Source organism: Cyclopterus lumpus, chromosome 4 (genome assembly GCF_009769545.1).
Source record: "Cyclopterus lumpus isolate fCycLum1 chromosome 4, fCycLum1.pri, whole genome shotgun sequence".
Taxonomy (NCBI): Eukaryota; Metazoa; Chordata; class Actinopteri; order Perciformes; family Cyclopteridae; genus Cyclopterus; species Cyclopterus lumpus.
Genome location: NC_046969.1, coordinates 21970269 through 21995481, shown reverse-complemented (window position 1 = coordinate 21995481; position 25213 = coordinate 21970269). Strand labels below are relative to the sequence as shown.

The 25213-nt window shown below is 44.6% G+C and overlaps 1 protein-coding gene across 1 annotated transcript in view; it reads right to left on the bottom strand.

Annotated features, from left to right (window-relative positions):
• dot1l (DOT1-like histone H3K79 methyltransferase) overlaps positions 1-25213 on the bottom strand; it is a 30692-nt gene that overhangs the window by 3390 nt on the left and 2089 nt on the right. Inside the window, 32 exon segments of the mRNA XM_034529952.1 lie at positions 95-123; positions 126-516; positions 612-711; positions 779-890; positions 992-1161; positions 1257-1520; positions 10374-11072; positions 11156-11229; positions 11513-11718; positions 11819-12432; positions 12568-12610; positions 13292-13441; positions 13567-13657; positions 13784-14211; positions 14480-14605; positions 14822-14959; positions 15591-15692; positions 15858-15949; positions 16184-16297; positions 16404-16626; positions 17225-17311; positions 17399-17440; positions 18287-18393; positions 18497-18565; positions 19106-19185; positions 19515-19570; positions 19667-19729; positions 20031-20125; positions 20873-21101; positions 21477-21540; positions 21791-21865; positions 21947-21990. Coding sequence (XP_034385843.1) covers positions 95-123; positions 126-516; positions 612-711; positions 779-890; positions 992-1161; positions 1257-1520; positions 10374-11072; positions 11156-11229; positions 11513-11718; positions 11819-12432; positions 12568-12610; positions 13292-13441; positions 13567-13657; positions 13784-14211; positions 14480-14605; positions 14822-14959; positions 15591-15692; positions 15858-15949; positions 16184-16297; positions 16404-16626; positions 17225-17311; positions 17399-17440; positions 18287-18393; positions 18497-18565; positions 19106-19185; positions 19515-19570; positions 19667-19729; positions 20031-20125; positions 20873-21101; positions 21477-21540; positions 21791-21865; positions 21947-21990 — 5177 coding nt within the window.

Sequence of the window (25213 nt, the reverse complement as noted above, 5' to 3'; positions counted from 1 at the left end):
GACTAAAGGAGCTCCTGAGTTATCCTGACAGGGCCGTGGGTCTGACAACAATGTCTGGGAACCACCGCTTTAGGAGTTTTCTTGGACATGTCACCTGATGCCGGTTCCTTCAACGGGAAAGCACTGAGGTCCTTGAGCCTCCCCAGCCTCTCCGTGGCCCTCTGGCCCACTTGCTCCTCCCGTATGACCTCCGTAATCTTCCCCACGGTGTGCTCCAACCTCTGCTTGAGCTCGTCCAGCAGCGCAGGAGAAAAGGTCAATTCTCCGCGGTGCACCTGAAACACGGAGCTCCAGCTACTGAAGGAGAAGATGGTGATGGAGGAGGAGTTGATCAGTCCCGCCAGCATTGCGTCGCTGGAGGATAAGCCCAGCGTCAGGGGAGGCAGGGACTGCAAGGAGTCCCGCAGGAGCGGAGAGGACTCACGGGGGTCCTGGGGCAGGACGTCACCCAGGAAGCGCTTCAGCTCACAGAGGAAGGAGGTCTGGGAAGAGGTCAAGGATGAACTGTGATGATATCTGAAAAAGATAATGTAAAAAAAAGAAAAAAAGGTTGCTGAGCACCGCTCTGACAGGAGTGACACTTCAATAGGGAACACAATAGCCATTCAAACCTTGTATCAGTTCCTGTCTCCCCAGAGAAAAGCAGAAGTGGAACCATGCTGATGTTACTTCCTGATGTTCCACCAATAAGGATGTCTTTGAGGCTTTGGCCTGAAAAAAGAGGAACATGTGAGGAGGGTGCTCATGAATCAGAAATCACACCGTGCTCATATCTTACTCATATCGGGGGATTTCGTCTCAACAGAAATCCTCCATTTCTGGTGAAGGTTGCCCTCTGCTGCCTTTCCCGTCAGCAGTAGGTACCGCGTTTCTCCCAAGATGCACACAGTCTAGGAAAAAATAAAGGAAACAACAGCAATATCTGTGACCAAATCATGCGCAACAGACTCGGGAACTTTAGGACAGATTTCCCTTCATGCATCATCTTCACCTGTGCGTGAGGATGCAGCGACTGACTGGTGAAAGTGACGTCCAGGATTCCTCCAGTGGGGGGGCTTTCAAACTCCAGGAGCAGTGCAGGGCTCAGCTTGAGCAAAGGAGACGGTGGGAGGTCAAAGGTCAACACGAGCGTTCCTCTCTCGCCTTCCTCTGCCAAGAGCACTGATGGAGAAAACAAGACATCACTTGAGGTCTTTTTTTCTTTTTTTTTTTAAAGCATCCAAACAATATATTTATATATCAGCGAGCGCTCATACCTCCAGTTGGGTGCAGCGCCTCCAATCCGTGTCTCTGGTTTCCGCTCGTTTCCTTGGCGAGCTCTAACAAGACTGAGCCCGACGAGCTGCCGGACGCAGTGCAGATCCCGAACTGAGACAAACTGCCGTTTGCCAGTTCGCCGTCACTCCCAACCGCGTCACGCAACACCGCGAAAATGTCATCCACAAAGCACGCTGCATTGCGAGGGTCGTGATGAGCGACTGTGGAGGCTGATGAGGTCTCTGTTGATGGGAAGGTGTCCTCTGCATTAAAAAAAAGAAGAAGAAAGAACTAATTACAGCATGCACTGAAAGCTAAAAAGCAGGAGCCACACGCAAACAATCCAAAATACACACAGAATAAACAAAGAGCACCAACACCGAAAATGAAGGCGTGGCACAGATTTGCATGAAATATTAATGCACAAACTTTCAGAGGTTTTAAATCTTGTCTGACCTGTCACTGTGGGTCCGTGGGCCGGCATCAGCAGGGCCCCACAGAGCCTGGTGCAGCAGAGCATCAACGCTCCACAGTAGAAGAAATCCAAACACAACATCCTTCACTGTCTGCGCGTGTGCCTGTGTGGTCGGACCTTTCTCAGTCGCTTGTTTTGAATGGGTCAATCTCATGAGGAAGGGAGTTATATCCTCCCACCTTCCTTTCTCACTAAGGTGTCCTTGATGAAACTGGATTCTATTTGAGTTGTTCGCTGCACAGAAATGTGCTTTTTCTCAACCTCAAGAAAGCCGGTTTAAGTCAGATAACGCAAGAAAGGCAAATAAAAGGCACACGCTGAACCTCCCCGTCTGTATGCTAAGACTAATGGAGGTGATGAGGACACATATCAAGGGAGGATCCTTGTAACTTTCTCATGAGCAGCTCACTGTCGAAGGCAAAGGAGATAAGGTGTTTTTATTCCTTCATGGTTACATGTAGAAAGGACGCAGATGAGTTACAACGCTGTCGTTCAAAAGAACAGCGTAAACAGAGTAAGAAAATACTGTATATAAGAATACAAAACTAAATATGATATATTGTCCTGCAATTAAAAGTCAAAACAAAAACTATACAAGAGCGTATCACAGAAAGCGTATAGTTTAAGGCTGCTTTGTTGCCAGTTATGAGAAGATTATGAAGTACTTCATTTGACAGTTAGCTTAGCATAAAGACTGGAAACGGGGAAGCAGCTAGCTTAGCTCCAACACCGTTGGTCTCCCGGCACATATAAAGCTCACAATACTGCCCGCGTTCACATGGAATGAGGCAGATGGCCGACCGGCAAAACAAACATGACATATTGCTATTGGGAATAAAACTTATTAAAATTATAATAATGATAATCTTTTGCAAACTTAAAACAACTTTCTCCGGTGTGAGGGCGCTACGAAAACCTCTGGTTTCTGAAGTTTTCTTGTTGTCACTGGGAGGAAATAGTGGGGCGCATGGCCTTTCATTCTTACAATTCAGTATTTCGTATTAAACGGTATATATTTTAGTTAAACAAATGAGAAGTAACATTTTAATTAGTGAGCTTTGGAGGTGCCGGCAAGCGGATTGTGTTACTTTTGGACCGAGACAAGCTAGCTGTTACTAACGGCTAGTTCAGCTAAGCTAACAGGTAGCTGACTCGAGCTTCGTTTATAACAGACATAAGAAAGCCCAAATGAGAATTTTCCCAAACATAACTACGGAGTGCTGCAGGAGCAATGTGTCACTTCCTGTTCCCTTGTCTTGCAGTCAAGGTTTTTTTTAAAATGTTCAGTTCGATGCCTGAAGTAAATTATGTAGTCAACGCACGCTTAAGAAATAATGTTTTGTTACACGATATAAAATAATACCCCTCTTGTGTGTTTGTGTTTCTCAAAAACAAAAAAGCAACATGATAAAGTCACGTCCACCTTCACGGCCTAGTCGCGTAATCTCACGCTCATTTAAAGCCCAACGTTAGCTTTTTACTGACGATTGCGCTCAGGCTACAAAAATAATAAAAATTTGGATTATATTGTTATACTGCTGGACATATATAAACGTGTTGTGTAATGTTTGCTTATTTTCTGGGATAATACAATGGAAAAATCCCACTGGGTTTTCATCGACGCCCCACGCCAACTTCCGGGTTGGCCTGCTTTATTATTTTTGGAAAACGGCAACATTCCTGCAGCTTTCCATCCCGTGCAGCATTTGTGAACGCGACCACAGGAGCTGCATGAAACGCTATCTTTTCGACACAGGTCATCCTAATGAATGTGTACAATGTATTTGCTCTCGTGGGGAGGAGGACCAGAGAACAAAGTCCGGCACCCAGAGAGGAACGCAGACTTGAGATCTGCTTCCCTTCAAAGAGCCGTCACTCCCACCGCCGCGCTCGCAGCTGCCTGCTTGACCTTGACCGTTTTGCAGACGGTCAAGGTCTCCGTGCTGTTTAGCGGGCCGCGTCTCCCGAGAGATAAAGCCAAGGCTCGTCCGGGCACATCGCACAGCTCAAGTGCGGAATGACAAGAACTTTTCATTATTGTCTTAATGGCTGCACCGCGTTATCTGCGCGAGACTTGTGGAACATTTCTTGGCAGGTATATCGCGGCGAAGCGAGAAGTCCGCACTGTGGGAATCAGGGCTTAGTACACATTTAGGAAATAACTTTGGAGGTTTAGTCATTAAAATGTGTAAATTCTGGCAGATATAACACATGTGGTGGAAATACTCATGATGGGGATCATAATCAGAGATGTGCTGTATTTTCGCTTACTCTGCATTGCAGATATTCAAATATATATATATATATTTGTTGGGGTCTCAAAACCATTTGTAAATGTTGGCAAACTGAGGGAAAAAAAGACAGAAAAGTGGATCAGACATAAATGCCACTACACACAAGAAATTAATTCAAATATTATATGAAACATGTTTATTAATAATCATAAAATGCAGGGGAAAAAAACAAAACAGGAATTCCATTTGTTTCATTATAACATCTTAGGATAAAAGCACCAACACCGAACAGTAACAAGTCATGAACAAACCCAAGGGCCTTTTGGAAAGTACGTTTGCCATTATTGCACCTCGAACCTGCCCTAGCTTCACCGATCAGATCACTGTACGCATACTGTAAGTCACATGTGTCCCGTGTGTTTTTAACCCCCCCCCCACAAAAAACACAAAGGGGAGAATCCCGACAAAAGGAACCTCCTTGGAGACGCAAATCTAGACGGAGGCATTTGTGAGATGAGGAAGATGCTGAACGTCATTTCACAGCTTCCGGAGGTCAGACAGACTCGTAAAGCTTCATAGAGCTGGAACTTCACTGGAGACGCTGGATGTATGTGACAGTTGAGAATTAATCTGTGGAGAGCGGACTTTTAAAAGTCACCTCGTTGTCCTGGTCCTGAGTTGGGTTAGAAAAGGACTTAAGATGGTGACCAAGTCTGTGCGACATGCAGTAGTTTTTAAGAAAAGTGTGTACATGATTTCAAGCCATCTGGGAAGTTCCTGAGTGAAGACCTCTGGCAGGATTCAGAGTAAACGACCTCGACTGCTCTCGCAGATTATCTATAATGTACGAGGAAGGAGAACTGCATAGAAGCATGAATTCAAATCACGCTTGTATACCACATGGCTTGAATAACAGCACCTCATCCCTTTGAGTGATTATTTAGATCTCTCTCTATATAAGTAGCTATAAAACTGGTTGGCCTCTGTAACGCTGATCTATTTGTCCATTCCCAACGACTATTCTCACTTGCACATACACCACGCCGCCCCTCCAGACGACGAGACATAAACCAGACCGCCAAAGAGCCGCCGGGCGAGCTCGTGTTGCAGATTATCAAACCATAAAAAAAACCATGCAGCACCACAAGAGAAGAGTAGTATTTATCAATAGCTGCAATGTCCTTGTTTTAAGTGAAGGAGAGCACCGTGCTAGTAGTATTACAAACGGACAGGAATCTGAAGACGCCATTAAAAAGCATACCGTGTGACTGCAATTGTATCAAACAGCAAGAATAAGAAAATCAAAACAGCATCGGCAATAGTTACAAACGACCTCTCTGTGCTGGTCTCTTAAATCGTGTTCTAAAAAAGGACTTTTTTCGCAGGTGAAAAACACATTTGTGAGGGCACAGGACAGGCGTTTACAATAAAGCTTTGATTTGTCTAATCTTCCCTTAGATATGCACCGGCAAGTGAAAAAAATAAAATTAAAAAAAAGCACTGGCACACACAAACAGAGTTTAAGTGTTTTCCCACAATCAGAGGGGGAAAAAAAAGGAAGCTTGGCTGCTCTCACTCAAACTAAGTGATGCACGCAAACAAGAGTTTCACATCAGTTCGTCTCTGCAGCGACACATTATGCATGCTCACATTGAGAGGTAGCGCCTCGTCAGCAAGACGTCTCAAGACAGTGTGTGTGTGTGTGTTTCTTATGCACCAGTGAAGATATCGTTTGTAAGAACTGACTTTCCATTGTTTCGGAAACAGAAGCACCATTTTTTTTTCTTCCCTGCAGAATCTTGTTTGATAAGAGAGAGCAAGAAAGAAAGACGTGGAAGTATCCGATGAAAGCGATGACGGTTCTGCTGCCGGAGTCTGGTTGCGTTCGAGCCACAGCACCGTTTGTGTTTTTCTACGCAACGAGGATTTTCGAGTTTCTGGTTCCATCACGAGGAGCCACGGCGCTCGTTGTTCGGCGCCATCGGTTTGAGGTTCCCGCGTCGGCAACGCGTCACTCTGCTTGGCTTCAAGCCTCCTGTTTAACAGGCTAAGCGCAAGATCACAAGGCCAGCGCCTAAACACCCCTATTCTTTTATATATATATATATATATATATATATATATATATATATATATATATATATATATATATATATATATATATACTGTATATACTTATTTCATATACCTTTCCGTTTATGGTGGAGGGACATACAAGGAAAAACAATTTTTTTTTTAAAAAAAAACAGTGCGTCTTGTTCACAAAAACATAAGCAGCTCGCTTCTGAGATCAAAGATGGCCGACGGCGGCGTGAGGATCATGAACTCGTCCTCATCCCCCGTGAACTCAGACCGAGCCGCTGCAGAGCAGACTTATCGAAAAGGTTGTACACTCAGCATTTAAAGAACCAGAGAATAGCAATATTAAATATGAGAGAAGGAAACGCCAACGAGCTGGCTTTACAAGTGTCCCCGTGTACAGCACCATGTATATTGATTTGTTATTTATGTTTTCCCTACAGAATAAATAACATCAGGTAAAGTCCTAATTTAGCACCATTGTTTTCAGAGTCAAGTGTGCACACTTCTGCGTCCTACGATGGTCACACATTTCATGATAAAAACAAAAACAAAAACAAATACCAAGGCAAATGGAGAGACGGACAGCATAAATATAATCATCTAAATTATACACAACTATACAGTCGGAGAATGAATCACATTCACAGCACAAACATTGTTTACAAAATAAACATTACACAATGAAACAAAAAAAAAGAAGCAAACAAAAAGGTGTGAAGAGAGTCCAGTAGTTTGTTACGGTTCATTGTTTTCTCAGTGTGAGGATTTGCATGCGCGTGTGTGTGTGTGTGTCTCAACTATAATATGCAGTGTGATTACACACATACACACACACACACACACACGTGTCCACGTTTTATGTCCTTAACATTTGACAGCAGAGACAAATACGAATACGTGTAGCTTAAGTTAAAAATTCCTGCTTTAAAAGTATTTCGGCTACGTTCCCTCGTAGTAGTGTGATTTACCAAACCGACTGAAGGAAATTAAAAATAAATACAGTGTGTCTGATAATATCTAAAGAGCACCATCTCATTTAATTTATTTGATCTTTGTTTTCAAATGAAAATGTATTGGGCTTCATCGGCACATTTTCCAGATAAGGCCGACATCATAACGTTATTGTGTTCATCCTTTCATCAGTTCATTCATTTGGAGAATTTTAATTTTAAAAAAACAAACAATATCCTTCTCGAAGTAAACAAAGAAACTTTCACTGATATGTGTTCAATAATTTCATGTGAACGTAGTCGGTTTTGCTCAAGTTAGGAGCCGAAAGAGAACAGCCAGAACAGGCTTCTAAGTAAAGATCCTTAAAATGAAGTAACCCACATTTTCTGATTTAGTTAAACCTGAAAATATTGTAAATCATCAACATAAGCAGAGCTTAACGTGTGTCAATCTGCTGCTACACGAGGAACTGTATCCGACTATCCAGTGTGACGTTACACCAAAAGGTCCCTCGTCCCGTTTCATACTCGTGTGCGTCGCAAACAAATATTGAATTTCACCGAAGACGGAACACAGTGATACGAGCGGCGTGACATCTGAGCAGAGTTCAGTGAACTGGTCCGTGTGTGCAAAGACACGTGAAGCTTTGGAGGGAACGTGATGGGATTCAGATCACAAAAAAGGCGGACTATGTGCTTCAATCTGTTCTCAAATGTTACATTAAATCATTAAAACAGATTGTTTTGATAGGGACTAACAACAAAAATAAACATTTTCATATTATTAAGCACCTTTAATTTAAAGCAGACATCAGTTCATATAACACCCTACACATAAACATGACCAGTACCTATGAATTCTGCTCAAGGCGACTATAGTGGTCGTTAGTGTGTGTGTGTGTGTGTGTGTGTGTGTGTGTGTGTCTCAGAGATCCCAGTACAGAAGCCGGTCTTGGAGGCTGGGTTGGGTAGTGCAGACGTTTTGAAGCACCAGTGAGTGAGGAGAGTGCCTCAGTCCATACCTAGACATTTGCATAGTTTATTTAATTTTTGAGGTAGTTTTCAACAATTACCTGAAACGTCAAAGAAGACAGAAGGAAAAGAAAAAAGATGTTGATGAGAGTCTCTTTGGTGTTTCTGTGGATTCTACACGGCAATAAAACAAAAACAGTAACACATTCTGTCACTTTCATAATTATCCCCCAGCACACTTTTTAATACTTTAGATCTAAAACCCAGGAATTTACTCACCTTGTTCAATCAGAACAACGGCTTGTTTGGAGCACAGGAAATACAGGTATCCTGTCTCTCTCAATCCTACTAGTCTCTCCCTCTTTCCACCTTCTGATTGCCCTTCGCCCTTCCCCTCCTTCCTCCCCCTTTCCCCCAAACCCTATCTAGGTCGGGAGCCAGGGAACTGGGAGGTTGTGTAGGTGCCATGCATGCCCTGAGTCCTCCACATGCTCCCACCCCCACCTGAGCTGCTGGCATGTGGTGGAGGGGGCAGCCGAGGGGAGTAGTGCACTGCGTATGGACGAGACGAGGAGGAGGTTGACAGAGGGGAAGAGGAGGAGGAGGAGGAGGAGGAGAGGGAAGCAGTTGCGGCGGCAGCAGAGACAGAAGCGGAGGAGGCAGATGTGGAGGAGGAAATGGAGAGTGAGAGGGATGACTGAGCTCTCTGGTGGTGGAGAGAGGAGTGGGACAGACGGGACGAGTGGAGGGAGTCGGATCGAGAGGACGGCTGGGCGTCAGAGTGCGTGGGTGCTGAGCAGGAGGTGCTGTGCAGCGGGGGAGGGGGCGGCAGAGTGAGCGTGGGCGGGGAGGGGCTATGCAGGACTGACTGGGTGCGGCTGTGCTGGGCCTGGGACAGGGAGACGGGGAGAGGCGAGGACGCGGAGGCCAGGCGCGTGGAGGTCGGTTGTGGGGTGCTGTGCTGCTGGGTTTGGGACGAGGAAGAGGAGAGACTGAGCAGAGAGCCGAGGCCTCCCGAGGTGGGCAGTGCCACCCCAAACTGATGGGAGGGCACTGTGGGGACCACGTGGTGAAATATACCTGCAAATCATACAGTAGAAATGGAGGGAGGAGGAGAGAGAGTGAGGACAGATGGGGGGAGGGTGGGTAGAGAGAGAGAGAGAGAGAGAGAGAGAGAGAGAGAGAGCAGATAAAAGTGGCAAAGAGAGCGAGAAGGAGGGGGGACAAAGAGAGAAGCAAGGACTGAGCCAGGTTGTGCAGAGCGCCAAGCGAGTCCGAGACAAGCACACAGAAAGCCAACAGAGTCAGTTCACTGCGACTGGAACGAAAACAAACGAGTCGGCCAATTTAGGATTTGCACAAAACTGTTATTGTCGAAGCAAAAATTATTTCTGGGTTGATTTTTTTTTTTTGCTTACGAGTGAAATGACTCTGACATACGACAGATACACCCACAGAAAATGACAATATAGTAACGTGATAGTTATGTAAAACATGTCAGTAATTCACAGTCAATCAGTTTCCATTGGTTCAGATTTGTAAATTTCTTTTGAAACATTTTTGTTAAGTATTTATTCCGTTAAAGACACATTTTCCAAGGGTGATTCCAACTGCAGCACTCAAACAGCCCGTCCATGTAAAAGCGAGGCAGCAGTCAGTCAGTCAGTCAGTCAGTCAGTCAAGGCTGCACAATTACTCAAACATTAGTCGCCATCACAATTTTGGCATCTCGCAATTAAATGAACATGATCGACTGTGATGCGGCAGACGTGTTAAAATGGGCGCTCCGCTTCAGAACTCGAGTGCTTGCTCGACTAACGGACGGCCACCGGGCGGCGGTCGAGGAGGTTTGGCTTCCTTTGCTGGGGGAGCAGTCGCGCTCCCCTTCAGCGGCAGCCTGCGAAAAAAAAACTAAATGCTGCATCTTCAGTCCAGAGTAGAAGAGAAATAAACTAATTTACTCGATTTGCCCGTCTGCTCTCTGTTGCATAAAAATGCACTGCATGCATGTGAAGAGGAACCTTATTTTAAGTGTTATTTAGATTGAAATTAATTTGCACAACATGAAAGTAAAAGCATTGCTCTTGTTTTTTATAATCTGAATGTGCAAGAAATTATTTTTGCCCCGTCCCCGAAAAGAAAATTAATGAATAATTGTGATAAATAATCGTGATCCATTTTGGCCCATAATTGTGCAGCTCCATCAGTCAGTCAGTCAAACTGTCAGAGAGGCAGACATAGGAGCATTGGACCTCCACTTACCTGGCTCTACTAGCAGGCCCACGTGGACTCATTCTATTCTTCATCACGATGACCCCAGGCTAAGACTATGACCTCAAAATTGACTGCTCGACAACCCCGAGGTAAAGCTTTTCACCATTAGTTGGTCGCTAAGATGCTCACCTCCAGCCGCTCCCCCTGCCAGCCCAGCACTGGAGAAGCTTCCAAGGGCAGAGTGTCCGTTGACGAGCCTCGGGGTCCCACTCACCGTGGAGCCGCCTGTCTGGGCCCCGAACAAGGACTGTAAGACTGAGGCCCCTCCGAGAGGGAACTGCGACCCCAGGTACTGCCCCACAGAGGATCCCGTGGTTGAAGAAACTGCTACAGGACTGCCCCCCACCTTCCCACTCAGAATGCCCCCACCACTGCTCGTAGCAGCAGATATGAAGAGGTTCTGACTGGCCGTGCTGCTCGTCTTCATCTCCCAGTCGCGAGGGGTCTTCTGTTTCTGGAGGGCCTGGCGCTGTTCTGAACTACTGCCTCCCTGGGAGCCGGAACCGCTGCCGCCTCCGGCGCCGCTGCACCCAACCCGGGGCCCTGCGTCCTGACTCAGGAAGGGGTTGGGGTTCATGTAGCTGGACGTCTCTCCGTCACTTCCTTTCCTCACCTGCTGATGCTGCGGTTTGTGGTCAGAATCTGAGTCAGTGCCCCGGCCTGAGCCCCCCATGCCAAATGGAGAGCCCCCCTGTCTCAGGTCAGAGCTGGGTTGCTTGGGGTCGGAAATGGGTGAAAAGGTGGATTTCCACTTGCTGTTAGAGGACAAGGAGGACGAAGAGGTTTCACTGCCTGTGCTGTTACCACTGCTGCTCCCAGACTTCCTGACTAGTGGAAGAGAAGAAAGATGGCTCGGCAACAAGTGGCAGAAGTGCACATTTTTATGAAAAAGTGACATTTTCTTTTCTTACCTCTCTCACCATCCCCATGTCTATCTGGTCCATCTCTGCTCTCCAAGGATATCGTGGCAATTTTTCTTTCAATTCTAAAAAAATGAGATGGCGCCTTTTAATATCTGCAACAGAGCTGAGGCATTACGTCATATTTGTATCACTAGCTTCAGATTAAATGTAAGTAGAAAGGGCGGAACATTTTGGAAATGGTTAACTGGTTACTAAGCAACAACATAGAAGACTTCATAAAAATGGAAAACACAGCAAGCAGCGGGAGTGGAGACGAGCACAGTAATCTTGCAAGAAAAGGCAGCTCAGCATGTACATTGTTGTTACTCTGATCTTCTAGTAATACTATAATAACGACTATATTACCGTGAACTGGAGCTGTCAGCAGGGTATCCTGAGTCCTCGTCGTCAGAGCTGGGGGCGGAGGAGTAACGACTCGTGCCGTTGAGCTCCAGGGGTCGCTCTCTCTTCAAGATGGGAGGCTGGTCCAGGTCAGGCCCAATGGGGCTGCGGCTTGATTGTTCTGGAGAGGAGATGGCAGAGATCTCCAGAGGCTGGTTGATGTTGCTCACCTGTTGAAGAAGAAGAAAAAAGGCCGGGCAAATGACAACATGCAATTATAAAAACAGGTCTTGATCTCATCATCGTCAGACCTAAGACAAATGTTCTCACCATGGAGTTAATGTTGAGAGGCGATCCTGAGGAGGGGTTGTTGGAGCCCAGCCCCGGGAACGACCTCCTCTTCGGGGAGCCGCTGGCTCCGCCGGCCACAGAGGAGCCGCGTTTCCTTCTCCCCCGCTTGCGACCCTCCTGAAGGCCGTGGGAGGAGTGCGATGACGACATGTGCGTGGGTGTATGAGTGTGTTGCGTGCCGGGGGACTGATGGTGGTGGTTTCCGTGGTTACTGTGGTATCCCTGCTTGTTGCCAGTGTAGTGGTGGAGGCGTGATCCTCCGGCCACGCTGCCTCCACCGCCTGACGAGGAGGAAGACGAGGAGGAAGAGGAGGAGGAAGAGAAGAAGATTCTCCTCCGCAGTTCACTGTCCTGGGGCTCCGTGTCGGACTCTCCTCCTTGGCGATCCTGTCCATCTTCTGGAAGAATCCTTGGGGGCCCGTCTGCATACTGAAGGACCCCTCCAGTGCCGAGAGGTGGGCTCTGGATGGGACCTCCTCTGCCCACGGGTCCTGTCAAAGGTGTGTTGGGGTGCGGTGGAGGTGATGAAGAAGCACCATTGTGGTCCTCAGGATGGGGACCTCCATTCATCAACCCTGAGCTGGATACATATCCTAAACAGAGAGGGTTAAGCAGCACAGGAAGAGTATAAAACATACAATATAGAATGCAATTTATTAGCAATAAACTGATCATATTTTGTTTTATAACAATAGTGAATATAATGTGTGACCAAAGATAATCCTTACCATTAGTCTGACCTGCCTGAGACACAGGACTCGGAGTACTTCTCTGAAATTATGAATGCAGACCAGGGTTGTTGTTATTTTTATTATTATTATAAGCAGATAACAATTTGTCATGAAATAAAACCAAATAAAAGTAATAGTGTGGTTAAAATGATTACAAATAAAATAAGAATGAACTTAAATTCATTTCAGTTTTAGAGCTATTATATATCAAACCCAATAAAGGAAACGGCATGAATGTCCTCCAACTCTCGTGGCATTGAACCACAGAAATTGAAAGCATTGACATTCCGGGAGACGGTGCAATAGTTTCATATTATGGTAATTCCTACAGTGCTCCAACCACCTCCTAAAAATAACTACAAATGTAAAAATATAACTTAAAAACCAAAGTAAACTAAAACTAGCCAAACAAATTCTGAAAACTAGCTAAAACTATTAAAATTAAAATTAATTAAAATGTATTAAACCCAATTGAAAATGCTATAGCAATGTAATATTGATGCAGACAGTATACCAAAATGTGACATCCAAAGAAACATTACAAAAAAATCAAATATTGTATAAACTTGAATCTGGAGAAATGTTTGATCCAACATATTTGTAACCTGTTCATCTTACTGTCAACACATCATTAGAAATGTTCACAAGTGAACTCATTGCATCAGCACTAATTACGTTTATACTAAGTACTTTATGACCTACATTACAGCTCTGTACTCACCAGTCTCTCAGCGCGGCTGGGCAGCACCACGCTCGCCAGAGGGATGCTGATTGGTAGTTTACTTGGGTGGACTGTGCTCAGGGGGATACTTATTGGAAGGCTTGTAATGCTGTTGTCCCCCTGAACAGATGGACTCCTCTCCTTACCAGCCTATATGAGAGAACAAAGGGAACGCTACTGTCAACAGTGAGACAGCTGCAAGGAAGGTAGAACTCTTGCACACATACTATATCAATAGTGCAAATGCACAGACAGCAAAGAAAGGGAAACATTACCCTCTCGAAACCTTTATTCTGGACATCAGATGCATGAGGAGAGGGGCAGTTCAGTTTGGCTCCGAGTGGGGAGTTAACACCTCCAAATTCCCTTAAAAAAAAACACACAACAAAAACAGAAAGTTAGCTGTCCGTTGCCATGGGAAGCAACTTGGGAGACGGTGAAAATAACAAAGGTTCACCATTAAAACATTGTGAGCTTTTAGTGTCAACCAACCTGTGAGCGGTCAGCCCCGGACCTCTAAAGTGAGCAGTCGGGTCCTGGTTCAGGTGCCTCCGCAAGGCAATCTTGGCGGGGGAGAAGCGCGTGTAATCGGGGAGAGCGTAGGAGAAGCTCTGCTGCCTCTGCCGTGCATCGGGGATGGCGGGTACGATCTCATGGTCTGGAGAGATGGGCAGGTAGCGGGAAAGAAGCTCCCCCTTGGCGTTGGCGAAACAGGGCGAGCTGGTGCCATTGATGGACAGCTCCGGGCTGACACCGTTATGGGCCGGGCCCGAGGACAGGCCGAGCTTAGAGGGGTCCATGTTGGCAGAAGTGCGTGACTCCAGGCTCTTTCTGTACGGGGAGCCGTCACAGGGGCTGTAGGATTTGAGCTGAAGCAGCTCCTGCTGCCTTTGACTTTTCTCCAGCTCCACAATGCTGATCTATAAACACACACCAGGGGGAGCCGTTACACTAGAAAACAGGCATTCTACACCGACATGTCTAGGAAAATGTTTGTGACAGGAAATCAGCAACTCTTTCTGAAAGCTACATTTGATTAGCTTTAGGGGACATGGCTAATTCCTTTGAATGTCTCTCGAAGGGACAGACAACACACAGCAAGTATGGAGGAGTAAACAAGAGGTGGAGGAGAGACAGATACAAGCATTTGGTATTGAATCCAACAAATTGAGGAGGCGGACTGCGTACCTGCAGCTCCAAACAGTGTCTCTGCTTCTCAGAGATTTGTCTGCGCAGCGCCTGCTTCTCCTTCAACAGACTCTCCAGACACAAAGAGCCCCAATCCAGCTTTAGCTCCTCGCATCGAGACTTGAGCTGGAAAACAAACAAACACACTTGCTGTTATTCATTCGCTTGGAGAATGCTCAACATGAAATATCCTTTTATATTGGCTAGACTACAGCTGAACTGGGACTTCAACAACCATTCCACAAAAGTTACAGCAGCAGGAATGGTGACATGTGTGGACCGCTGAGGATGATGCCGTAGCAACAGGTTACAACAACAAGGCAGCAAGCCCTGAGGTCTCACCAGTAGCAGGCTGTGGTCTCTCAGCAAGACCATGTCTCTCTCCAGCTGCTTTGTCTGCTCTTTCAGCTGACGATTGTGGGCCGATATCTCCTTCTGGGCTTGCAGCAGGTCCTCCACAGTCAAGGCTTTCACTCCCAGCTGATCACCACACACACACACACACACACACGCAGAGCTATACATCAGCTACAAATAATGCCGAAAACAAGAATTTAACACCAGTGAAAAGACTTTCTAAACTGAACGTCAACGGGCGAAGTTCTCACCCTGTTGCAGTGATGTAGAGTAGTAGGTTTTAGCGTGTATTCGTGACGGTTAGGAATATTTTATTTTTCCGGGAAAACGTGTAAATACAGCTTTCAACATTTCACATGACTGACCAATCACAACAGGGATGCTGAGTGTGTTTCAGGTGCAACCGACCTGAAGTTTCAACCAGAGCAGCTTTGGGTTAAGTTAATGCAAACTACTTAAACAAAAACACTGAGAGACAACTTATGCTCTCCATCTTTCACATTCCAGTTATGTTTCACTGACCATTTGAAACATGTTCACCTGGAAATGGGATGTACATTTAAACTATTTAGGGTGTCCATCAAATAGCCGTATTTAAACACTAATATTACACAAGCTGTGCTTTGGATTTATGTGTAACCGTAATCTTATAAAATATTTAAAGATACATTATAAGGATGGATGAGTCAAAAGCAACGATGTTATTGTGTCCGTACAGCTGTGTAACGGAGAGAAATTAAGAAGCGGTGCCCACCTCATCTAGTTTGGTCTGAAAGAGGCCTTTGATCTTGTCCTTGTGGGTCTGACAAACTGAGTGCAGTTGCTCCGCCTGCCCCGACAGGTCCCGGTGTTTTTGCTAGAGACAGAAAGTAAAGATTACAGGTAAGGGTTTGGACAAAATTGCAAAAACATTAAGAGGGGATTTTTGGGGTCGTTTTTAGGTCGAATGTGAACTGAATGTGTATTAGCAGGGAAAATAGCCACCGTAGCAAATAATGTCCGCAATGGCATTACTCATTACCTTCTCCTGTTCTAAAAGCTGCTGCAGGTTGGATCGGTACTGAGGAGTCTTCATGTGGGTCATAAACTGGAGGTATTGAACTTTGATGTTATCTGTAAAAGAGGGTCAGGGACACAGAGGGAGCAAGAGAGCAAAAACACAGTATTAGTTAGGTTGTCTCGACACCAAACCCATTCACATGCAGGCTAATATTAATATTACATCTCTCCTTCTGACCCCTCGCTGTTGCATTAATTTTTCACAAGGATAAAAATGTCTGGTATAATACGATCGACTACTTTGAACAAGACAGATAAAACATGTATCCGGGTCTTCGTCGGGCTCACCCAGCAGCTGCTGCAGACCGGGAGGAGTCGGGCTCAGAAGCAGTTGACTCGAGGGATAGTGCTGGACCTTTGGAGGTAGCTGGTAGAAGGGACTCTGAGGCGGTCGGTATGCATCTGTACACACATGAAGTATATTCACGTAAGCCATACAGTTTAGATGTAAAGAGGGCGTTAGTCATTTCTGTAATATGAGGCTTATTCTGTGTGTGCGCCCTCTGACCCTGAGGGGGCGCCGCTGAAAGAGTCTTGGCATGCAGCAGATCCAACGCGCTCTGGTTCTTCTTGTTTTTCTTCTCGGCAGCCGGGGCGGCTTTCTTGGGGCGACCGCGTTTCTTGTTGTTCAACTTGCGAGCTTTGGGCAGGAGTCGGGCTCTTCGGGGTTTGGCGGAGGGCTTGACCACCGTCACCAAGCTAGGACGCTCCTCCTCACCGCAGGAGTCCTGCTGTAATACACATGGACACACACACACACACACACATATTCATACAAAGCGCACAGAGAGCTACAGCTGCACGTTGCTTAATGTGAATATCAACCAAGAAAGATTTTTTTCAGGGTTTAAAATGGCACACACACACACTAAAGAAAAAGGTCATGCATCTCAGGGGTCAAAAAAACCACGTACATGCAATCCTGAGCTTAAAATACATTGCTGCATGTAACTGTACAGAGAACATGTCGTGCGGGGGCTGCCAACTCATTGACAATTAAAGGCAATCGATACTATACACACACTTTCATTTTGTTACATTGAAAAACAAAAAAATATTTAAAAAGATGCATGCAGCACTTAAGACACTTAACCCCAAAATTGCTCCCGTAGCTGTGCCTACGGTGTGTGAATTTGAGTTGTTGGGCAGGTGCCTCCTCCCATCAGTGTGTGAATGATGTCATGTAGTGTTAAAGCACTTTGAGTGGTCGGAAGACTAGTAAGGCCACTGCATGTACACATTTTTAGTTGTGCACTCAAGTTCAATCGTATTTAACACATCTAACTGGTCCATATAACATAAAGGTTTGCCGATCTGTTATTATCTTACCTTGTTTTGTTCTTTAGGTTTTGTTGGGGTGGTGCTATTGCTTTTACTGTCCTTCTGATGACGTCGCCGAGCTATCTCTTGCTCCTCCTGATATCAGATGGAACAATTTAAATCGTTTGATCCAGAACATCGAGCGAGTTCAGTGACACACTGAAGAAGAAGAAAATCACTTACCCTGAGTTTAGGATTTTTGAGGCTAGCAAAATAGTTTTCAAGCTGTAAACAAGAGGACAAGAGAAATAAAATTAGATTATTTTCTTCATTTTATTTTTTTTGTAAGAGCTAACATTCTGTTCAAATAACCCGTTTAGGTCAACATTGCCTGTAAAAACAATTTTCTATTCAGAAATATCATGTTTTCTAAATCCCTGCACAGTCTGTACTGCGTACATAAATATGTTACTCTTTTAAAGCAAACAATAAATAAATAAATATATAAATAATCAGTTATAGACATTTTCATTTTATCAGTTTTCCTGCAATATTTTTGGATTATGATATGATAATGCAGAGCACTGACAAGTCATTTGATGCAGATACAAAACCTCCATTCATGAGGTCGGCTGGCTGTTGGTCGTAAAAGTTTGCGCAACTTTCGATCAGTCGCCCTTTGACACCGTCAGTTCTTTGAGGTCGACTTGCCTTTACTCCCTTACATTTACTTAACCATCAAAACCCTTCCTCCAAAATTAAAAAACGGTACAAAAACCACAAAGACAAAACCATACAAGGGGGACACCATGAGCAGCCACACTTTCATGACGTGGCAACAAGATCGTCACGCGCACTCCTCTCGGCAGTCTGCCAGCTCCCCCACTGGGATTCCCACTGATAAGCAGGGTTTGCGTTAACCAGTTACCAGAGTGACACACACATCAGCGTTATCTCATGCACCCGATGCGTGCGTTCTATCCTCAGACTTCTGGGACCGACTACTCATTCAGACAATACCAGCGGTTGCAATAGCAGTGTTTCTCTGGAGTTTAGATTACTCTCGTGAATAATGTGTTTGTACTGCTTCGGGAGTCATTTATTGGTTTATTGGTTTGTCGCGGTGCTTACTATGGTACGGTCTATGGTATGCAGGTAGTAGGAAACGGGCTTTCCGGTCCAGGACACGGAGCCCCTCAGTGGAGAAAGCTCCACCACACGCATTATTGTGCCAATATCTGGAGGACAGAGGTGGGAAAAGAAATATCGCGACGTGTCAGATACACGTCAAAGGAAGCATGAGATGTTGAAATGTGCTTTCCCACTAATTGTGGTACTTACCACTTAAGTTTCGACTGTTTATTCGAAAATTTAAAGGTGCAAAAGGTTTGGAGGATACAATTTTTCCACCTGTAGAAGAAAAAAAAAAAACAGGAAAAAGCAAAACCCAAGTCAATGAATACATTTTCTTCACAAATTCAAGAGGCTGTAGTTGACACATACAGAAGCTCTTATGGCAAACAAAGCAAAAAACATGAAAAACAATCACTTCCCCCAATTAGAGCCAGTAATCTATAGAAACATTTAGCATACGGTCAGTCATTTTTATTTAATCACCAATAAATACATTTCCATTGAGCCAAGGCGTCACTCTCAGCGCTAACCAACGGAAAGGCCTCGATATTTTCTATATTAAAGTAAACGTTGTGAGAAAATAGACCATTAGCGTCTGCTATTAAAAGCCTTATTTGTCAACCTCTGATCGGATTACTCCTGAGGCCTATTAAAATGTTTCAATTTGTTGTGGCTCATCAACCATCTGCTCTGCCACACAACTCATTTAGGGACTTTTTAAAATGGCAAATTAACACACAGATCACTGTGGAGACGAAACCGTACATATTTCTATCCCAATGCACTATATTGAGGTTCGCTGAAAAAAATACTGACCTTCCTTCATGTTAGCAAAGCGCTCCTTCAGCTGGTGATCTACCTCTGGACCAAAGGCAAAGTTATTCACAAAAATAATACTGCAAGACAGATGGAGAAAGAAATATTTTAGATCTACAGTTGGAAGTAAATACAATAAATAAATCAATATATATAGCAAAGTTCTGCAGACACATGTATTAAAGAATTGCTAGCTATCCCCTAAACATTTCAAAGAGGAGCCCTGCTTAGGATTTATTATTTGGATATAACTTTCATAACGGCAGCTTTTATTTCATGACCTTTCTATTACAATGGCTTCTATTTTCCTAGTGCCTCAGTGTATAAATTCAGTTCATAAGCGGTCGTATTGGAACATGGAATGGAAATCGCCTCTCAGACAGTTCGGGAGCCCGGCTTGGTGTAACACCTTGTGTTGGCGATCCTTTCCTTCCATTCTTCAGACAAAAAGTCACCTCTCTCTAACTGAAAGAAACAAAGCACGCAGGGTAAAAACTCGGAATAAAAACCGTGGGTATATTTTAAAGTTCCTCAAACGACGTACTGCGGTAGTCAACTTACTGTGTACTCTCCATGTTTCTTCCCGTACCATTTCATCCACTTTTTAAACTCTTTATCCATGCTCTGAGAGAGAGAATGTGAATATTAATATCCAAAAACACAAATGCTGCTGTGGTGTGTTGCTACAGGGTAATGATGAGAAGATGAAATGTGAACCGGGAAATCCCCTTTGAAGACTGGCGACAAAAGACACCACACAGCGGAAAAACTTCCGACTTCTGTTTATTTGCCAGCGGTGGTTTACGCTGCGTCATTTCACTACAATGACCGAGGGAGCCGTGCTTCTCTTTTTGACAGCACCGTGGCCTCGCTTTTCTCTGCTCTCCGCGGAGTAGCCCTCCGGTCCTGCGATTTATGTGGTTACCTCTGCATAGGTAGCTGGAATGTCTGCTTTCTCTACACCGTAGTAGTGTTTACAGTTGGTTGCTGCTGCAACCTGCAGCACTACCTGCCCCACTCCTGCAATTAAGAAGACAATCGGTTCAAGTCGTGCACCAAACAGACAAAAGACACCCGGGCTGACCATAGAGCCACCTGGTTTATAGCTTAAAGGGTTGCTTGGGGGTTGTTTGTTTTTTCAACCTGGATCCTATTTTGTGTCCAAGCGACACAAAGTATTGAGCGAGAACCCTGCAGCCACTAAACAGGCTGCCATGTCATCACATTGAATTGTCAATTCAGGTGCACGAAAAGTGCTCCGATTGGTATTCTAAGTGTCTGACAACATTAAGTAGAGGACCCGACAGAGAAATAAGACATCGTCACCTTTCATTTGTTTTTGTGTCTCTAAACTCTTAATATATATTAATATAATGATATTTAGCCATGACATTGACAATCCTTTAGTCACATGACACATTAACAAAAAGGTACTCAAAAAGGTAGAGGAAAAACTAGTTATTTCTCTGTAGATTCCTTTACTTCATTTTGCCAGAACATTATCATAAAAGTCTAAAATATAGACATGAAAACACCAGAAAGTAGGCTTCAGGTTAAAAACAAAGTGACCCTCGAACAACATTGCTGATAACCATTAGTTTTTTTCACCCACACTGGCATTCTGACTTCATTGCACTGTGTTTTTTCATTGTAAATCTATATTATTACTGAAAAACGTTCCCACGACATGATGAGTAAACTATCTTATGAACAACATATTTCATCTAGGGATACACTACTACGTCCCCAAAATAGCAGCAGACTAACCACTGCCGAGGTCGACAAAGGTGTCATCTTCCATCATTTCCATCTCGTTGATGATCTGAGCGACGAGGTCGAAGGAGGTCTCTCCGTACACCTCGGGGGAGAAGGGCTCATAGTTGTTCAGCTTCTCCGGGTCGGTAACTGAGTGGTTGTACACCTGCTGCAGGATGTGTCTCAGCAGCCCGTTGGAAGGACGCTTGTTCAGCTTCATGGGCTGGGTCGTCCCTTTCCACTAGAGGGAGGGATTATATTTTTAGTCTCACAAAAACTCTCAAAGTAGATAAAGGCTTTCCCCACATAAGTGTGCAGATATTATACAGTGGTGCTTGCCTTTCAAAGAGAATGACAAAACACAATAGTTACGTTGTTGTATAATATATGTTTCTGGAAAACTAATTATAATTTCTGAATAAAAACCATGAATAGTTATAATAATTTTGGACTGTGTACGGTCATGCGTGGCATTGATGCCGGAACACTGTGACAGACTCACAGGACACAGTGTTTCTCACTTTTAGTGATTAATCTTTCCACATTCACTAAAAACCCTACACACACACTCACACACACACACACACACACACACACACACAACACTCACACTCACCAGCTGGTGAATGCTGTCGATGGCCCTGTTGTACTTATCACAAAGTCTCTGCATACTCTCGAAGCTGTGAGAACAACAAGACACAAAATGAAAACAATCATTTAGTACAAGATGAAAGGTGAAACACCTATTTTACTGTTGGCAATACAGTACATACATGTTCAGCTTCATGTAACTCTAAAAATACTCAACTCAAATAGTTGTGTCTATGGTGACAAAGATATTTACTGTGACCGACCAACCTCAAACAAATTAGAACACAAAGACATCAATTAATTGGATTTAAATGGATTTTGACGTGACACTTGGCTCACCTCTTGGTGTCGTAGTCAATGAGTACGTAGTTCTCCATTGCCAGTTTGAGGTCCGGGATCTCCTCACACACCCACCTGGAGAAAGCACACACATAAAGTTGTCACTGGATCATACACGCCTGGTATAAGTCACTTGTGGGAGTAAATGTCACTTACCGAATGGTCTCGATGATTTCATGAGCAGCATCATGGTGTTTATCCTGAAAACAGAAAGAGGGAACAAAATACTAAATACGTCTCAATGTGATCCAATACATTTCAACAGCACCACAGCTTCCAAAATGACCATAAAGTTTAATCACCAACTCTTAAAAACAGTCTCAACAAAAGCTGAACATTATAGCCTTCGAGACTGTCGGGTTTATTGCAGGACTGTTTTATTAGACTGCATTGGGTTAAGTGCACATAATTAAACTGGCGACTGAGTTTCGAAAGCCCCAAATCGTCTTAAAAATATAGAAACTCCATAAACCAGGTAGCACAATAACGAGTGGCTATAAAAGTATAACATTCATCAAAAACACAGACACACTCACTGAAAAAACTAAATTCCAGCTTCCTGTTAACACGTTGCAACGGACACTACGAATATATAATGTCTGGTTCATCCGCTGGTAGCAACATCTCACAGACACAACAGCCAAAGATACAACAGTGAGCACAAACGTCACTGAATGCCGTTTAGACGATTCAGGAACTCAATGGTTACAACACATACACTCTGAAATGTATGTGTGACGATGTTAGCTCTGAAATGTATGTGTGACGATGTTAGCTCCCCTAGTCGCCATTTCCTTGTGGTGAGACCAGTTTTTGAAAAGTTGACCTCACTGTATAAAGTGGCCTGTTTTGACCTCTAGGACACCGTGGACATTCAGAGGATATATGGCTTTCCCATAGCATCTTCACAGAATGGTGGGTTTGTGAGGAATCTTTAGAAGAGAGGCGCTCAACATCCAGTCTGTTGTCTTAATGTGGTATTTGGAGGACCAAATCTGTGTAACAAATGCTGCAACAATTGATGATACATAATCGAGCGTGACACAATGTGTATGACCAATTTATGACGAGAAAAACATTGCCGAGCTCAACTGAGCATCTCAAATTAACCTTTAGGTTTCAAGCTTCCAAGTGATGTATTTGACTTTGATGTGGCATATACTGTTAACATGCTATATCCACTTAAAGATCCCCCCCGCCCCCTAAAAAGGATTGGTCTATGGGAGGAGGGGGGAGTGAAAGAGATCTTTAAGTGTCGGTTAAATTTGTAAACTTTCAGGAAATAGGTTTTGTGAATTCAAAAAAAAGTGTTTCAGACTATTCTGAACCGTGTCTGAGATTAAAGTTACTCCGACTCAAAAAAGGCACTTGAGTCTAGAACTAAGCTTTCTAAAATAAAATAAGATTGTAATTATATTGACAGGGTGTCTATAGTTAGCCATTTTAGCTGGAGTGTGCTCAGCAGCTCTGTGAGTAATAGGACTCAAGTTACACCCAGAGCGCAGTGAGCCTGAGCCCGTTGCCTGAGCTGACCCACTGACCCACTTTCTGTCTCCGGCTCCACCGCACTGCCAAGAAGAGCCTCTGGAGCAGGGAAAGAAAAGAGGGGAGCGTGAGAGAGGAATTCAGAGGGTAAAAGGAAAGAAAGTGAAAGTGAGAAGAGCTAGAAAGTGGAGGAAAGTGAGGAGGGGGGCGGGCAGAGAGAGATGGGAAAGCCTGTACTCGTCAGCTGTTTGGAGGCCTGGCACAGCGACCACAGCTAACAGCACACAGCCTGGAGCTCCTGGCTTCGCGCTCAATACTGCCGACACTACTACGCAAACTTCCGCCAAAGCTCAAACATGCATGGCGACACAGGAAATCCACTGCTATTTCCGCGGCTACGTCTTTACTATCAAGCTAGCCGTCAGTCGTGTTGCTAATAAGCAGCATGACCTACAAATCTTCTTCGGCAGATTCAACACATGGTGTTTTACTATGGAAGGTGTGCAGGGTGTGAGAGTATAAAAAAGAGGCTCTGTGAGTGAGCGACTGAGATGCTGAAGTGGGGAGGTCACCTGATCACACAAAGACGGCAAACAGCAACACCAGTAAAGGGCTGCTGCTAAAAATAAACAGTGCCTAAAAGCAAGTCAGACAAAAATAAGAACAAGAGACCCTCCTCTCCCCCTCATCTCTTCTTACATCTGTGTGACCCGTGGTGGGTGTAGGGGTTTTACGCTACACTATGTACCTCTATGTGTACCTCAGCAGCTTGTACCTCTATGTGTACCTCAGCAGCTTGTACCTCTATGTGTACCTCAGCAGTTTGTACCTCTATGTGTACCTCAGCAGCTTGTACCTCTATGTGTACCTCAGCAGTTTGTACCTCTATGTGTACCTCAGCAGCTTGTACCTCTATGTGTACCTCAGCAGCTTGTACCTCTATGTGTACCTCAGCAGCTTGTACCTCTATGTGTACCTCAGCAGCTTGTACCTCTATGTGTACCTCAGCAGTTTGTACCTCTAAGTGTACCTCAGCAGCTTGTATCTCTAAGTGTACCTCAGCAGCTTGTACCTCTACGTGTACCTCAGCAGCTTGTACCTCTATGTGTACCTCAGCAGCTTGTACCTCTATGTGTACCTCAGCAGCTTGTACCTCTACTTGTACCTCAGCAGCTTGTACCTCTATATGTACCTCAGCAGCTTGTACCTCTATATGTACCTCAGCAGCTTGTACCTCTACATGTACCTCAGCAGCTTGTACCTCTATATGTACCTCAGCAGCTTGTACCTCTACTTGTACCTCAGCAGCTTGTACCTCTACGTGTACCTCAGCAGCTTGTACCTCTACTTGTACCTCAGCAGCTTGTACCTCTACGTGTACCTCAGCAGCTTGTACCTCTACTTGTACCTCAGCAGCTTACGAGAACAAATGACCACTCCCGCTTACACCCTTGTAATACTCGTACACACCACGGAATACTAATCATCTCAAACTAACATAGCATCAGTGACTAAAACAAGATATCTATGCTAGCCTTCCGTGTATTAACAGAGAGGATTTGAAAAAAAAAAGGGTTTGTACACTGGCGGGTGAAAACCAGCATATTGCTAAATCAAGAGGAAATGTCTCGACAAGTAATTGAAGCTTAGTAAATACTAGGCGAAGTCCACGGGTGAGAACCAAACAAAAGCCGTTCGGCAGTACTTGCGCAGCAGCATGTCTTTTAAACGTTTTGTAAACCCGGTTAGTGCCCAGACCCATAACCAGATGGACAAAGTGCAGCACCCTACCAGAAATGCTCTTCATATGGAAGCATTTACCGACGCACAGATGTGGGGATTTAGTGAGAGATGGGGAGAGAGACAGGGAGCGAATTAAATTATATTTATGGTGAAGCACACATTGTATATTGCAACGGCATTTAAAACAGAAATGCC